Below are 14,738 nucleotides of genomic sequence, written 5' to 3'. Positions count from 1 at the left end.
GGACAGGGAGGGGACAGGGAGGGGACGGGGAGGGGGGGGACAGGGAGGGGTCGAGAGGTGGCTCAGAGCCAGGAAGGGGCTTGGGGACATGGAGGGGACATCGATGTGTGGGGATACAGAGAGGATGTTGGGGGGCACAGGGACACGGGGGGGGCATTGGGGGGCACAGGGACACGGGGGGCTGGGGGCACCTTCTCCCTGGGGGGTTCCCGAGGGCGGCGTCTCGGCAGCGGCTCCGTCAGCCCCGAAAACCTGGGCCTGGGGGGGAGGGGGGAATCAGAGCCTGGGGGGGCCCCCAAAACCCCAGAGCCCCCCAAACCGCAGAGCCCCCTGAAATCCCCAGAGCCCCCCGAAACCCCAGAGCTCCCCAAAACCCCAGAGCCCCCTGAAATCCCCAGAGCCCCCCGAAACCCCAGAGCCCCCAGTGAAACCCCCAGAGCCCCCCCAAACCCCAGAGCTCCCCAAAACCCCAGAGCTCCCCAAAACCCCAGAGCCCCCCCAAACCGCAGAGCCCCCAGTGAAACCCCCAGAGCCACCCCAAACCCCAGAGCTCCCCAAAACCCCAGAGCTCCTCCTTCCCCCCGCCCACCCTCGCACCTCAGTGACCCTGGGAGCGCTGAGCCCCCCCAAACCACCCCTCAGCACCCCAATTCCCTCCCAGCCCCCCCAAACCACCCCTCAGCACCCTCAATTCCCTCCCAGCCCCCCCAAACCACCCCTCAGCACCCCAATTCCTTCCCAGCCCCCCCAAACCGCCCCTCAGCACCCTCAATTCCCTCCCAGCCGCCCCGAACCAATCTCAGCCCCCCCAGTTCCCTTCCAGCCCCCCCCAACCACCCCTCAGCCCCCCCAAACCCCTCTCAGGCCCCCCAAACCACCCCTCAGCCCCCCAATTCCCCCCCAGAGCACCCCTGGGCCCCCCAGCAGCCCCCCAAACCAATCCCAGCCCCCCCAAACCAATCTCAGCCCCCCCAATTCCCCCCCAGAGCGCCCCTGGGCCCCCCAGCAGCCCCCCCAAACCAATCCCAGCCCCCCCAAACCAATCTCAGCCCCCTCAATTCCCCCCCAGAGCCCCCCTGGGCCCCCCAGCAGCCCCCCAAACCAATCCCAGCCCCCCCAATTCCCTCCTAGCCCCCCCAAACCACCCCTCAGTCCCCCCAAACTGCCCCTCAGCCCCTCCAATTCCCACCCAGCCCCCCCAGAGTGCCCCTGGCTCCCCCAGCAGGCCCCCAGCCCCCCCAGAGCCCCCCTGGCAGCCCCTGCAAACCACCCCCCAGCCCCCCCAGAGCACCCCTGGGCCCCCCAGCAGCCCCCCCAAACCAATCTGAGCCCCTCCAAACCAATCTCAGCCCCCCCAAACCAATCTGAGCCCCCCCAGAGCCCCCCCCAGCCCCGTACGTTGATGGCGAAGCCGGCGGGGGGGTCGAAGTCGCCGGGCGGGCGCGTCAGGCTGCGGTACTGCTGGTACATGTCATCGCCGATGTCCGACAGCAGCTGGCTCACCTCGCTGGGCGCCGCGCTCTTGGGGTCCCCCTTGTCACCTGGGGGGGCACACGGCTGTGAGGGGACCCCCGCGCCCCCCCGAAGGGGCCGGGAGCACCCGGGGGACAGGGGAGCCCCGACTGTGCCCTGAAGGGGCAAAGAGCCCGATTCCAGGCTAAATAAACGTCCCTGTTTGGCCCTATAGGGGCACCCTGATTCCACCCCATAGGGACACCCCGATTCCAGCCGATAGGGGCACCCTGATTCCACCCCATAGGGACAGCCCGATTCCAGCCGATAGGGGCACCCTGATTCCACCCTATAGAGGCACCCCAATTCCAGCCTAAATAAACGTCCCTGTTTGGCCCCATAGGGGCACCCCGATTCCAGCCTATAGGGGCACCCTGATTCCACCCTATAGGGACACCCCAATTCCAGCCTAAATAAACGTCCCTGTTCCACCCTATAGGGGCACCCCAATTCCAGCCTATAGGGACAGCCCGATTCCAGGCTAAATAAACGTCCCTGTTCAGCCCTATAGGGGCACCCCAACTCCACCCTATAGGGGCACCCTGATTCCCCCTATAGGGGCACCCTGATTCCACCCTATAGGGACACCCTGATTCCACCCTATAGGGACACCCCAATTCCAGCCTAAATAAACGTCCCTGTTTGGCCCCATAGGGGCACCCCAATTCCACCCTATAGGGGCACCCTGATTGTCCCCTGAAGGTGCAAACACCCTGATTCCAGCCTAAATAAATGTCTCTGTTCGGCCCTACAGGGGCACCCCGATTCCACCCTATAGGGGCACCCCAATTCCAGCCTAAATAAACGTCCCTGTTTGGCCCTATAGGGACACCCCAATTCCAGCCTATAGGGGCAACCCAATTGTCCCCTGAAGGGGCAAACACCCCGATTCCAGCCTAAATAAACGTTCCTGTTCAGCCCTATAGGGGCGCCCCAATTCCACCCTATAGGGGCACCCTGATTCCACCCTATAGGGACACCCCGACTGTCCCCTGAAGGGGCAAACACCCCAATTCCAGCCTTAATAAACGTCCCTGTTCAGCCCTATAGGGGCACCCCGATTCCACTCTATAGGAGCACCCCAACTTCCCCTATGGGGGCACCCCAGCTCCTTCCCTATATGGACACCCCAATTCCACCCTATATAAACATCCCCGTTCAGCCCTAGAGAGGCACCCCGATTGTCCCCTGAAGGTACAAACACCCCGATTCCAGCCTAAATAAATGTCCCTGTTCGGCCCTATAGGGGCACCCCGACTGTCCCCTGAAGGGGCAAACACCCCGATTCCACCCTATATAAACATCCTCGTTCAGCCCTATAGGGACACCCCGATTCCCCCTAGAGGAGCACCCCGGTTTTCCCCTATATGGACGCTCACTATCAGACACGGCACAGGACACCCCAACTCCAGCTCCACCTGCACCCCGCTCCTGGCCCTGCATCCTCCTCCTCCTCCTCAGTGCCCCCCAAACCTCCCTGGGGGTGTCTGCCCCCCATGGTGGGGGTCCCTGAGAGGCCCCAGCCCCCCCAAACCCTCGTTGGGGGCATGGTGAGCACCCAGGGTATGGCACAGGACACCCCAACTCCAGCTCCACCTGCACCCCACTCCTCCTTGTGCCCCCCAAACCTCCCTGGGGGTGTCTGCCCCCCAATGTAGGGGTCCCCTAAGCCCTCCAAGCCCCCGTTGGGGGCATGGTGAGCACCCAGGGTATGGCACAGGTCACCCCAACTCCAGCTCCACCTGCACCCCACTCCTCCCTGTGCCCCCCAAACCTCCCTGGGGGTGTCTGCCCCACATCATGAGGGTCCCCCAAGACCTCCAAACCCTCGTTGGGGGCACGGTGAGCACCCAGGGCATGGCACAGGACACCCCAACTCCAGTTCCACCTGCACCCCGCTCCTGGCCCTGCATCCTCCTCCTCCTCAGTGCCCCCCAAACCTCCCTGGGGGTGTCTGCACCACAATGTAGGGGTCCCCCAAGACCCCCAAGCCCTTCTCAGAGGTGTGGTGGGCACCCAGAGCATGGCACAGGACACCCCAACTCCAGCTCCACCTACACCCCATTCCTCCCTGTGCCCCCCAAACCTCCCTGGGGGTGTCTGCCCCCCATGCCCCCCACGGTGGGGGTCCCCTGAGAGCCCCCAGCCCCCCGTACCCTCGTCGGGGGCATGGTAGGCTGCCAGGGCGTTGAGCATGTCGTAGATGACGTCGCGGATGGGCTCGGGGATGGGCGGCAGCGCGGCCGCCTTGGCCGGCGTGGTCTTCACCAGCTGCACCGCGTTGGGGCCCTTGATGCGCAGGTTCTCGAACTCATCGTCCGAGGCTGCCAAAAAAGGGGCGGGGAGGAGGGAAAAGATGGGGGTCAGGGCTTTGGGGGGCTCCCCGGGGGTGTCCGGCTGGGGATGGGGTGTGGGACCCACGCGGCGGCGGCGAGGATGAGATGGGAGCCCGGTTTTGGGGGGGTTGCAGGGGACCCCCGTTCTGAGGGCAGAGGGACCCCACAGATCCCTCTTTTGGGGACAGAGGCACCCCTGAGACCCCCAAGGGTAAAGGGACCTGTGGGACCCCACTTTTGGGGGGCAGAGGCAGCCCTGGGACCCCCGTTCTGAGGGTGAAGGGATGCTGGGACCCCTTTTCTGGGGGTAGAGGCACCTCCGGGATCCCCTCCAGGAGCTCTCCCAGGACCCCATTACGGATGCCAGGGACCCCCCAGGACCCTGCCCCGTCCCCGTCCCCCCTCCAGGCCCCCCCTGTGCCTCCATACCCCCTCCAGGACCCCCCTGGGCCCCCTCCCCATGCCCCCTCCAGGACCCTCCCCATGTCCCCATGCCCCCTTCCCCATGCCCCCTCCAGGACCCTCCCCGTGTCCCTGTACCCCCTCCAGGACCCTCCCTGTGCCCCCTTCTCCCCTCCAAGACTCTCCCTGTGCCCTGTCCAGGACCCCCCGTGTCCCCATGGCCCCTCCAGGCCTCCCCTGTGCCCCCGTGCCCCCTCCAGGCCCCCCCCGTGCCCCCTCCAGGACCCTCCCCGTGTCCCTTTCTCCCCTCCAGGACCCTCCCCATGCCCCTGTGCCCCCTCCAGGTCCCCCCTGTGCCCCTCCCCGTGCCCCCGTGCCCCCTCCAGACCCCTCCCCGTGCCCCCTCACCGGTGCCGGAGCCGCGCGGCGCGGGCAGGGCGATGCGGATGCAGCCGGTGGCCACCTCGGTGAAGACGTGGGGGCTGCGGCAGGCGGCGGGGCCCAGCACCCGCAGGATGTAATTCACCTCGCGGGAGCCCAGGCTGCCCGACACCACCCCGGACGTGGTGCTGCCCGCGCCGCTCGTGGCCGCCGAGCGCACCACCTGCGCGGGGACAGCGCGGGGACAGCGTGGGCACGCTGCGGGCACGCTGCGGGCACGCTGTGGGCACGCTGTGGGCCCGGCGGGGCGAGCCCGGGCCAGCGCTGCCCGCGGGAACCTCCCCGTAGCAGCACGGAGCCCCCGGAGGCACGGAGCCCTCGTGTCCCCTCAAATCCCCGATCCCCTCGTCCCCTGAGTCCCTGTGTCCCCTGCACCCCCAATTCCCCGATCCCCTTGACCCCAAGTGACCCCTGCACCCCCAAATCCCCGATCCCCTTGACCCCAAGTGACCCCTGCACCCCCAATTCCCCGATCCCCTCAACCCGTGTCCCCTGCACCCTCAACTCCCCGATCCTCTCATCCTGTGTCCCCTGCACCCCCAATTCCCTGATCCCCTTGACCCCAAGTGTCCCCTGCACCCCCAACTCCCTGATCCTCTCATCCTGTGACCCCTGCACCCCCAATTCCCCGATCCCCTTGACCCCAAGTGACCCCTGCACCCCTCAATCCCTTCATCCCGTTGTTCCCAGCTGTTCCCGTGACCTTTCATTCTCTGATCTCTTTGGCCCCAGTGTTCTCAGCCCCTCAATTCCTCTCTCCCTCCACCCCCAGCCCCCTCTCCCCTTGCCCTGAGCCCTCCAACTCTGCCCTCCCCCAGCCCCCCAACTCCCTTCTCCCCTTGCTCCCCTCACCCCTTCACTCCCAGGCCCCCATCCCCTCTTCTGTCACCCCCAGTCCCCCAACTCCCCTCACCCCCAGCCCCCCATCCCCTCTCCACTCACCCCCAGCCCCCTGTCCCTTTACCCCCAGCCCCCCAACTCCCCTCTTCACTCACCCCCAATTCCCCTCACCCCCAGCTCCCCTTTCCCCTCACCTTCAGCCCCCTCTCTCCTCACCCCCAGTCCCCCAACTCCCCTCTCCCTTTGCTCCCCTCTCCCGTCACCACCAGCCCCGTCCCTTTACCCGCAGCTCCCCAACTCCCCTCTCCCTTTGCTCCCCAACCCCCTCTCCCCTCTCATTTTGCTCCTCTCTCCCATCATCCCCAGCCCCCTGTCCCTTTACCCACAGCTCCCCAACTCCCCTCTCCCTTTGCTCCCCTCTCCCTTTGCTCCCCTCTCCCCTCTCATTTTGCTCCCCTCTCCCTTTGCTCCCCTCTCCCATCACCCTCAGCCCCATCCCTTTACCTCCAGACCCCAACTCCCCTCTCCTTTTTCTCCCCTCTCCCCTCACCCCCAACTCCCGTCACCCCCAGCCCCCTCTCCCTTTGCTCCCCAACCCCCTCTCCCCTCTCCCTTTGCTCCCCTCTCCCATCACCCCCAGCCCCCTATCCCTTTACCCGCAGCCCCCCAACTCCCCTCTCCCTTTGCTCCCCTCTCCCTTTGCTCCCCTCTCCCCTCACTCCCCTCTCCCATCACCCCCAGCCCCCTGTCCCTTTACCCACAGCCCCCCAACTCCTCTCTCCCTTTGCTCCCCTCTCCCCTCTCCCTTTGCTCCCCTCTCCCCTCACTCCCCTCTCTCCCAACCCCACCCCACGCCGCTCACCTTCTCCATGGTGTGCCGCAGCGTGCAGGGATCCTCGATGATGTGCCGGAAGAGCAGGGTGACGAGCGGCGTGAAGCCGGTGAAGCCGGAGCTCTGCGTGAGCGCCAGGATGGTGCGCGTGGAGCGCAGCTCGGCGAACAGCAGCGCGTGCTTGTGCTGCCGCGTCAGGCGCAGGCAGAGGCGCAGCGTGGCGTGCAGCGTGTCGGGGTCCACGGGCACCCCCAGCATGCTGACGCACGCCCGCAGCACGGCCGGCACCGCCTCCTCCGCCAGGCCCCGCACCGGCGCCTCGCCGTCCGCAGCGCCGGGCTCCTCGGTGCCCGCGGCCGGCGGGGACGGGCACGGCGCGGCGGTGCTGGGAGCGGTGCTGGGAGCGCTGCTGGGGGTGGTGGTGGATGGGGGGGGGTCTTCGTCTGTACAGGGGGGGTCTGAGGCTGTGAGGAGAGGGGGGAGGGGTGAGAAGGCGAGGTTGGGGGGGGAGGGGTTGAGCAGTCCGGTGGCTGCTGTGACCCCTGTCCCCCCCCACCGTGGCCACTGTGATCTCCATGACCCCCCCCCCCCATAGCTTTTTGTGACACACCCCCCCCCATGACCACTGTGACCCCCCCCATGGCCACTGTGACCCCCCCCATGACCACTGTGACCCCCCCCATGGCCACTATGACCCCCCCACGTGGCCCCTTTGACCCCCCCCCATGGCCCCTTTGACCCCCCCCCCGTGACCTCTGTGACCCCCCCCTCCCCGTGGGCTCTCTGACCCCCTCCCATGGCCCCTTTGACCCCCCCATGGCCACTATGACCCCCACCCCGTGGCCCCTTTGACCACCCCCACGGCCACTGTGACCCCCTCCAAGTGACCGCTCTGATCCTCTGTGACCATTCTGACCTCCCCAGTGGCCTCTCAGACCCCCCAAAACCCCTCAGACCCCCCCAAAACCTCTCAGTCCCCCCCCATGACCCCTCAGACCTCCCCAAAACCCCTCAGACCCCCCCAAAAACCCCTCAGACCCCCCCAAACCCCCCAGCCCCCCCCACATACCGGGGGTCTCGTCCTTGCCCTTCCCCTCGGGGTCCTCGGCCCCCCCCTCGTCCCGGCCCTTCCCGGCGCGGGGGGGTCTCAGCAGGGTCAGCATCACCGGGCGCCGGTTCCCGGTCTCCTCGTTCACCTGGGCACAGCGGGGGCACGCGGGGGGGGGGGGTCACACGGGGGGCAGGGCTGGCACCGGGGAACCCCCACAGGTCACACGGGGCACATGGGGGGCAGGGCTGGCACTGGGGACCCTCCCTATGGGTAACACAGGAGGGCCAGGGGTGACACTGGGGGGCCATGGGTGACCCCCAGGGCTGTGTCCCCCACCCTTAGGGTCGTGTCCCCCTTCACTGGCACCGTGTCCCTGTGCCCCCAGGGCTGTGTCCCTGTGCCCCCGGGGCTGTGTCCCTGTGCCCCCAGGTCGTGTCCCCGTGCCCTGGCTGACCCCAGGCTGTGTCCCTGTGCCCCCACAGCTGTGTCCCTGTGCCCTGGCACCACGTCCCTGTGCCCTGGGGCTGTGTCCCTGTGCCCCAGGGCTGTGTCCCTGTGCCCCCGGGGCTGTGTCCCTGTGCCCCCCAGGGCTGTGTCCCTGTGCCCTGGCACCACGTCCCTGTGCTCTAGGGCTGTGTCCCTCTGCCCCCAGGTCGTGTCCCCGTCCCCTGGCTGACCCCAGGCCATGTCCCTGTGCCCCAGGGCTGTGTCCCTGTGCCCCAGGGCTGTGTCCCTGTGCCCTGGGGCTGTGTCCCTGTGCCCCCAGGCCATGTCCCCGTCCCCTGGCTGACCCCAGGCCATGTCCCTGTGCCCCAGGGCTGTGTCCCTGTGCCCCGGGGCCATGCCCCCATGCCCCAGCTGCCCCCAGGCCGTGTCCCTGTGCCCCGGGGCTGTGTCCCCATGCCCCAGCTGACCCCAGGCCGTGTCCCTGTGCCCCGGGGCTGTGTCCCCATGCCCCAGCTGCCCCCAGGCCGTGTCCCCGTGCCCCAGCTGCCCGCAGGCCGTGTCCCCGTGCCCCGTGCCGTGCCCAGCGCGGTACCTGCACCATGGTGGTGAACTGCACGGTGTAGCGGCGCCGGCCGGCCGTGAAGCGCACGCTGGGCTCTCCGGCCCTCCAGGCCGCGTCGATGGTGCTGTTGTTGCTGGCGCTGTAGCTGCACCAGCGGCCCGAGCGGTCGTCGAACCAGCGCCAGTTGTTGCCACTCGCCTGCAGGTACTGGGGGGGCACGTGGGGAGGGGGGGTCAGTGGCCTGGAGCCCCCCCTGTGCCCCCCGAGCCCGCTCGGAGCATCGCTGAGAGCGGCGCTCGGTCGTGGCGGGGTGGGCACGGTCGGACTGTCCTCAGCACCCCAAAGCCCCTCCCCAGGACCCCGTGTCACCCCAGCACCCTGCGTCACCCCAGCACCCTGTGTCACCCCAGCACCCTGTGCCACCCCAGCACCCCGTGTGTCACCCCTGTGCCACCCCAGCACCCCGTGTCACCCCAGCACCCCGCGTCACCCCAGCACCCCGCGTCACCCCGTATGTCACCCCAGCACCCTGTGTCACCCCTGTGCCACCCCAGCACCCCGTGTGTCACCCCTGTGTCACCCGTGTCACCCCAGCACCCCCTGTGTCACCCCTGTGTCACCCCTGTGTCACCCCTGTGCCACCCCAGCACCCCGTGTGTCACCCCATGTGTCACCCCAGTGTCACCCAGCACCCCGTGTCACCCCTGTGTCCCCAGCACCCTGTGTCACCTCTATGTCCCCAAGGCTCTGTCACCCCATGTCCCCTCAGACCCCCCTGTGTTCCCCAGCACCCCCTGTGTCACCCTGTGTCCCCCAGCACCCCCCTGTATCACCCCAGTGTCCCCAGAACCCCCTGTGTCCCCTCAGACCCCTGTGTCCCCCCTGCGTCCCCCAGCACCCCGTGTGTCCCCCCTGTGTCCCCTCAGACCCCCTGTGTCCCCCCAGGACCTGCTGTGACCCCTCACCCCAAGGACCCCGTGTCCCTCGCACGTCCCCACCCCAGGACCCTGCATCTCCCAGAAACGTCCCCCCGGGACCCCCCCACAACACCGTGTCCCCCCCCGGACCCCAAGTCCCCCCCACCCCAGCCCCCCTCAGGACCCTTCCCCCTAATCCCAAATCTCCCCTCCACAAATCCCAAACTCCTCGTGGCTGCTCCCCCCCCATCCCAGACTCACCGTGAGTCCCCAGGAGCCCCCTGTGTCCCCTCCCAGGCCCCCCAAACTCCCCCAGGACCCCCCAAAACCCCCCCAGGACCCCCCAAAACTCCCGCACCTTGTTCATCTGCGCGCGGCGCTTGGAGGACACGGCCGTCTTCTCGTAGAAATCGATCAGCAGCAGCACGGGGGTGATCCACCTGGTGTTGGGGGGGGAAAAGGGCTGTGAGAGCATCTGGGAAGGGGTTTTGGGGTGTTTGGGGGGGGGTCCGGGAGGAGGTGGGGTCACCCCGATCTCCTTACTTGGGGGTCTGCACCTCCTTGTGCTCCTTGGCCGCCTGCAGGCACGGCTGCACCACCTCCAGCAGCTTGATCAGCACGTCCAGCACGCAGCTGGACTCCACCACGCGGGCACAGGGCAGCTTCAGCTCCTGGCGGGGGGCAGGGGCACCCCAAAAGCATCAGCACCCCCAAAAACCCACCGAAACAGCCCCAAAAACCCACCGAAACAGCCCCAAAAACCCACCGAAACAGCCCAAAACAGCCCAAATATCCACCGAAACACCTCAAAATATCCACCAAAACAGCCCAAAACATCCACCAACACACCCCAAAATATCCACCAAAATAGCCCAAACCAGCCCCAAATATCCACTGAAACAGCCCCAAAGAGCAACTGAAACAGCCCAAAACAGCCCCAAATATCCACCAAAACACCCCAAAATATCCACTGAAACAGCCCCAAATATCCACCAAAACAGCCCAAAACAGCCCCAAACCAGCACGCAGCTGGACTCCACCACGCGGGCACAGGGCAGCTTCAGCTCCTGGCGGGGGGCAGGGGCACCCCAAAAGCATCAGCACCCCCAAAAACCCACCGAAACAGCCCCAAAAACCCACCGAAACAGCCCCAAAAACCCACCGAAACAGCCCCAAATGGCAACCGAAACAGCCCCAAATAGCAACTGAAACAGCCCCAAATAGCAACTGAAACAGCCCAAAACAGCCCAAATATCCACTGAAACACCTCAAAATATCCACCAAAACAGCCCAAAACATCCACCAACACACCCCAAAATATCCACCAAAATAGCCCAAACCAGCCCCAAATATCCACTGAAACAGCCCCAAATAGCAACTGAAACAGCCCAAAACAGCCCCAAATATCCACCAAAACACCCCAAAATATCCACTGAAACAGCCCCAAATATCCACCAAAACAGCCCAAAACAGCCCCAAACCAGCACACAGCTGGACTCCACCACGTGGGCACAGGGCAGCTTCAGCTCCTGGCGGGGGGCAGGGGCACCCCAAAAGCATCAGCACCCCCAAAAACCCACCGAAACAGCCCCAAAAACCCACCGAAACAGCCCCAAAAACCCACCGAAACAGCCCCAAATGGCAACCGAAACAGCCCTGAAATATCCACTGAAACAGCCCCAAATATCCACTGAAACAGCCCAAACCAGCCCAAATATCCACTGAAACACCTCAAAATATCCACCAAAACAGCCCAAAACAGCCGCAAACATCCACTGAAACAGCCCCAAATATCCACCGAAACAGCCCCAAATGGCAACTGAAACAGCCCTGAAATAGCCACTGAAACAGCCCAAAACAGCCCAAATATCCACTGAAACAACCCAAATATCCACTGAAACAACCCAAGTATCCACCGAAATATCCACCTTTAGGGGTACCCCCCTCCCAGCTTTAGGGGCACCCCCCAGACTTTGGGGTCCCCCCTCCCAGGCTTTGGGGTGCCCTCCCAACCTTTGGGGTGCCCTCCCAGGCTTTGGGGTCCCCCTTCCCAGGCTTTGGGGTGCCCTCCCAGACTTTGGGGTCCCCCTTCCCAGGCTTTGGGGTGCCCTCCCAGACTTTGGGGTCCCCCTTCCCAGGCTTTGGGGTGCCCTCCCAGACTTTGGGGTGCCCTCCCAGACTTTGGGGTGCCCCCTCCCAGGTTTTGGGGTCCCCCTTCCCAGGCTTTGGGGTGCCCGCCAGGCTTTGGGGTCCCCCTTCCCAGGCTTTGGGGTGCCCTCCCAGGCTTTGGGGTGCCCCCTCCCAGACTTTGGGGTGCCCCCTGCAGCTGCGGGTACCTCGAAGAGCAGCGTGAGCAGCAGGATGCGCGTGGCCAGGTTGGAGGCCTGGGGCAGCGTGGCCATCTGGCTGATCCACTCCGACACCGTCTTGGTGTCGCTGGTGGTCAGCGGCACGGCCGCCTTGATGAGCACATCGGCCGCCTCCCACACCTGCGGGTCAGGGGGGTCAGTGGGGTCATGGGGGTCAGGGGGGCACCTCCCACACCTGGGGGTCAGGGTGGTCAGTGGGGTCATGGGGGTCAGTGGGGTCAGGGTGGCCACTGGGGTCATTGGGGTCAGTGGGGTCATTAGGGTCACCTCTCACACCTGGGGGTCAGTGGGTTTCAGGAGGGTCAGTGGGGTCACCTCTCACACCTGGGGGTCAGTGGGGTTCAGGAGGGTCAGGGTGGTCAGTGGGGTCAGGGGGTCAGTGGGGTCAGGGGGTCACCTCTCACACCTGGGGGTCAGTGGGGTCAGGGGGTCAGTGGGGGTCAGGGGGTCACCTCTCACACCTGGGGGTCAGTGGGGTGAGGGGGTGAGGGGGGTCAGGGGGGTCAGTGGGGCACGGCCGCCTTGATGAGCACATCGCCGCCTCCCACACCTGCGGGTCAGGGGGGTCAGAGGGGCACCTCCCACACCTGGGGGTCAGTGGGTTTCAGGAGGGTCAGTGGGGTCACCTCTCACACCTGGGGGTCAGTGGGGTTCAGGGTGGTCAGTGGGGTCAGGGGGGTCAGTGGGGCACCTCCCACACCTGCGGGGTCAGGGTGGTCAGTGGGGTGAGGGGGCGAGGGGGGTCAGCGGGGTCAGGATGGTCAGTGGGGTCAGGGTGGTCAGTGGGGTCAGGGTGGCCACTGGGGTCATGGGGGTCAGTGGGGTCATGGGGGTCAGTGGGGTCATTAGGGTCACCTCTCACACCTGGGGGTCAGTGGGGTTCAGGAGGGTCAGTGGGGTCACCTCTCACACCTGGGGGTCAGTGGGGTTCAGGAGGGTCAGTGGGGTCACCTCTCACACCTGGGGGTCAGTGGGGTTCAGGAGGGTCAGGGTGGTCAGTGGGGTCAGGGGGTCAGTGGGGTCAGGGGGTCAGTGGGGGTCAGGGGGTCACCTCTCACACCTGGGGGTCAGTGGGGTGAGGGGGTCAGGGGGGTCAGGGGGGTCAGTAGGGCACGGCCGCCTTGATGAGCACATCGGCCGCCTCCCACACCTGGGGGTCAGTGGGGTTCAGGGTGGTCAGTGGGGTCAGGGGGGTCAGTGGGGTCAGAGGGGCACCTCCCACACCTGCGGGGTCAGGGTGGTCAGTGGGGTGAGGGGGTGAGGGGGGTCAGCGGGGTCAGGATGGTCAGTGGGGTCAGGGTGGTCAGTGGGGTCAGGGTGGCCACTAGGGTCATGGGGGTCAGTGGGGTCACTGGGGTCAGTGGGGTCATTAGGGTCACCTCTCACACCTGGGGGTCAGTGGGGTTCAGGAGGGTCAGTGGGGTCAGGGGGTCAGTGGGGTTCAGGGGGTCAGTGGGGTTCAGGGGGTCACCTCTCACACCTGCGGGTCAGGGGGGGTGAGGGGGGTGAGGGGGGGTCAGTGGGGTTCAGGGGGTCAGTGGGGTCAGGGGGTCACCTCTCACACCTGGGGGTCAGTGGGGTCAGGGGGTCAGTGGGGTTCAGGGGGTCAGTGGGGTCAGGGGGTCACCTCTCACACCTGCGGGTCAGGGGGGTTCAGGGTGGCTTTGGGGGGTCAGGGGGTCTCGGGGGGTTCAGGTACACGGGGCCATTGTACCCATGGCCCTCATGAGCACGTCGGGGGGCTCAGAGGGTCTCAGGTGGGTTTAGGGGGCTCAGAGCAGTTTTAGGGTGGGTTTAGGGGATGGCAGGGCGGTTTTAGGGGAGTTTTAGGGCAGATTTAGGCTGGGTTTAAGGGCTCTAAGCCCGTCCCTACCTGCTGCACCACCTGTTTGAACACTGAGTCGCGCTAGGCCGGGCCATTGCGGCGCACGGCTCTCACAGGGCTCAGGGGGGGCTCAGGGCTCTCGGGGTGGGTTCAGGGGTCTCAGGGCAGTTTTAGGGCAGTTTTAGGGTGGGTTTAGGGGAGTTTTAGGGCAGATTTAGGCTGGGTTTAAGGGCTCTCAGCCCATCCCTACCTGCTGCACCACCTGTTTGAGCACGCTGTCGCGCTAGGCCGGGCCGTTGCGGCGCACGGCTCTCACAGGGCTCAGGGGGGGCTCAGGGATCTCAGGGTGGGTTCAGGGGTCTCAGGGCAGTTTTAGGGCAGTTTTAGGGTGGGTTTAGGGGATCTCAGGGCAGATTTAGGCTGGGTTTAAGGGCTCTCAGCCCGTCCCTACCTGCTGCACCACCTGTTTGAACACTGAGTCGCGCTAGGCCGGGCCGTTGCGGCGCACGGCTCTCACAGGGCTCAGGGATGTCAGGGTGGGTTCAGGGGTCTCAGGGCAGTTTTAGGGCGGGTTTAGGGGATCTCAGGGCAGTTTTAGGGTAGATTTAGGCTGGGTTTAAGGGCTCTCAGCCCAGCCCTACCTGCTGCACCACCTGTTTGAGCACGCTGTCGCGGTAGGCCGGGCCGTTGCGGCGCACGGCCGTCATGAGCAGGTCGCACACGCGGTACACGGTGTCGGGCAGCTCGTCCAGCAGCTGCGAGCAGCCGGGCAGCATGGCGTCCGTGAAGGCGCCCAGCTCAGCCGGCTCCAGCGGCTCGGCGCCCTCGAACTTCTCCAGGCACTTGGCCTCCTCCTCCTCCTGGCGCTCCCGCGCCCGCCGCTCCTCCTCCTCCTTGCGGCACGCGGCCTCCTGGGCACGGGGGAGGGGGGTGAGGGGAGAAAGATGGGGGGGATGGGGTTTGGGGGGTGGGAAATGGGGATTGAGGGGGAAAAAATGGGAGGAATGGGAGAGAAATGGGGTTTGGGGGGGGAAATGGGGGGGAAAGGAGGGAAATGGGGGTTCGGGGGGAAAAATGGGGGAAATGGGGTTTGGAGGGGGGGGAAATGGGGGAAATGGGGGGGAAATGGGGTTTGGAGGGGGGGAAATGGGGGGAATGGGGGAGAAATGGGGTTTGGAGGGGAGGAAATGGGGGGGAAAGGGGG

General features: G+C 66.1%; 1 protein-coding gene across 1 annotated transcript in view; it reads right to left on the bottom strand.

Annotated features, from left to right (window-relative positions):
• HUWE1 (HECT, UBA and WWE domain containing E3 ubiquitin protein ligase 1) overlaps positions 1-14,738 on the bottom strand; it is a 91,422-nt gene that overhangs the window by 43,343 nt on the left and 33,341 nt on the right. Inside the window, exons 34-44 of the mRNA XM_082300275.1 lie at positions 14,176-14,445; positions 11,677-11,829; positions 9,884-10,011; positions 9,699-9,780; positions 8,454-8,630; positions 7,433-7,559; positions 6,394-6,827; positions 4,659-4,854; positions 3,669-3,836; positions 1,399-1,541; positions 192-258 (exon numbers count right to left, since the gene is read on the bottom strand). Of these exons, the coding sequence (XP_082156401.1) occupies positions 192-258; positions 1,399-1,541; positions 3,669-3,836; positions 4,659-4,854; positions 6,394-6,827; positions 7,433-7,559; positions 8,454-8,630; positions 9,699-9,780; positions 9,884-10,011; positions 11,677-11,829; positions 14,176-14,445 (1,945 nt within the window). The remainder of the gene's footprint in view (positions 1-191; positions 259-1,398; positions 1,542-3,668; positions 3,837-4,658; positions 4,855-6,393; positions 6,828-7,432; positions 7,560-8,453; positions 8,631-9,698; positions 9,781-9,883; positions 10,012-11,676; positions 11,830-14,175; positions 14,446-14,738) is intronic.

The sequence above is a fragment of the Coloeus monedula genome (assembly GCF_965178545.1).
Source record: "Coloeus monedula genome assembly, chromosome: 39".
Taxonomy (NCBI): domain Eukaryota; kingdom Metazoa; phylum Chordata; class Aves; order Passeriformes; family Corvidae; genus Coloeus; species Coloeus monedula.
Note: the sequence above shows the minus strand (reverse complement) of the source record. Positions and strands in the feature narration are given on the sequence as shown.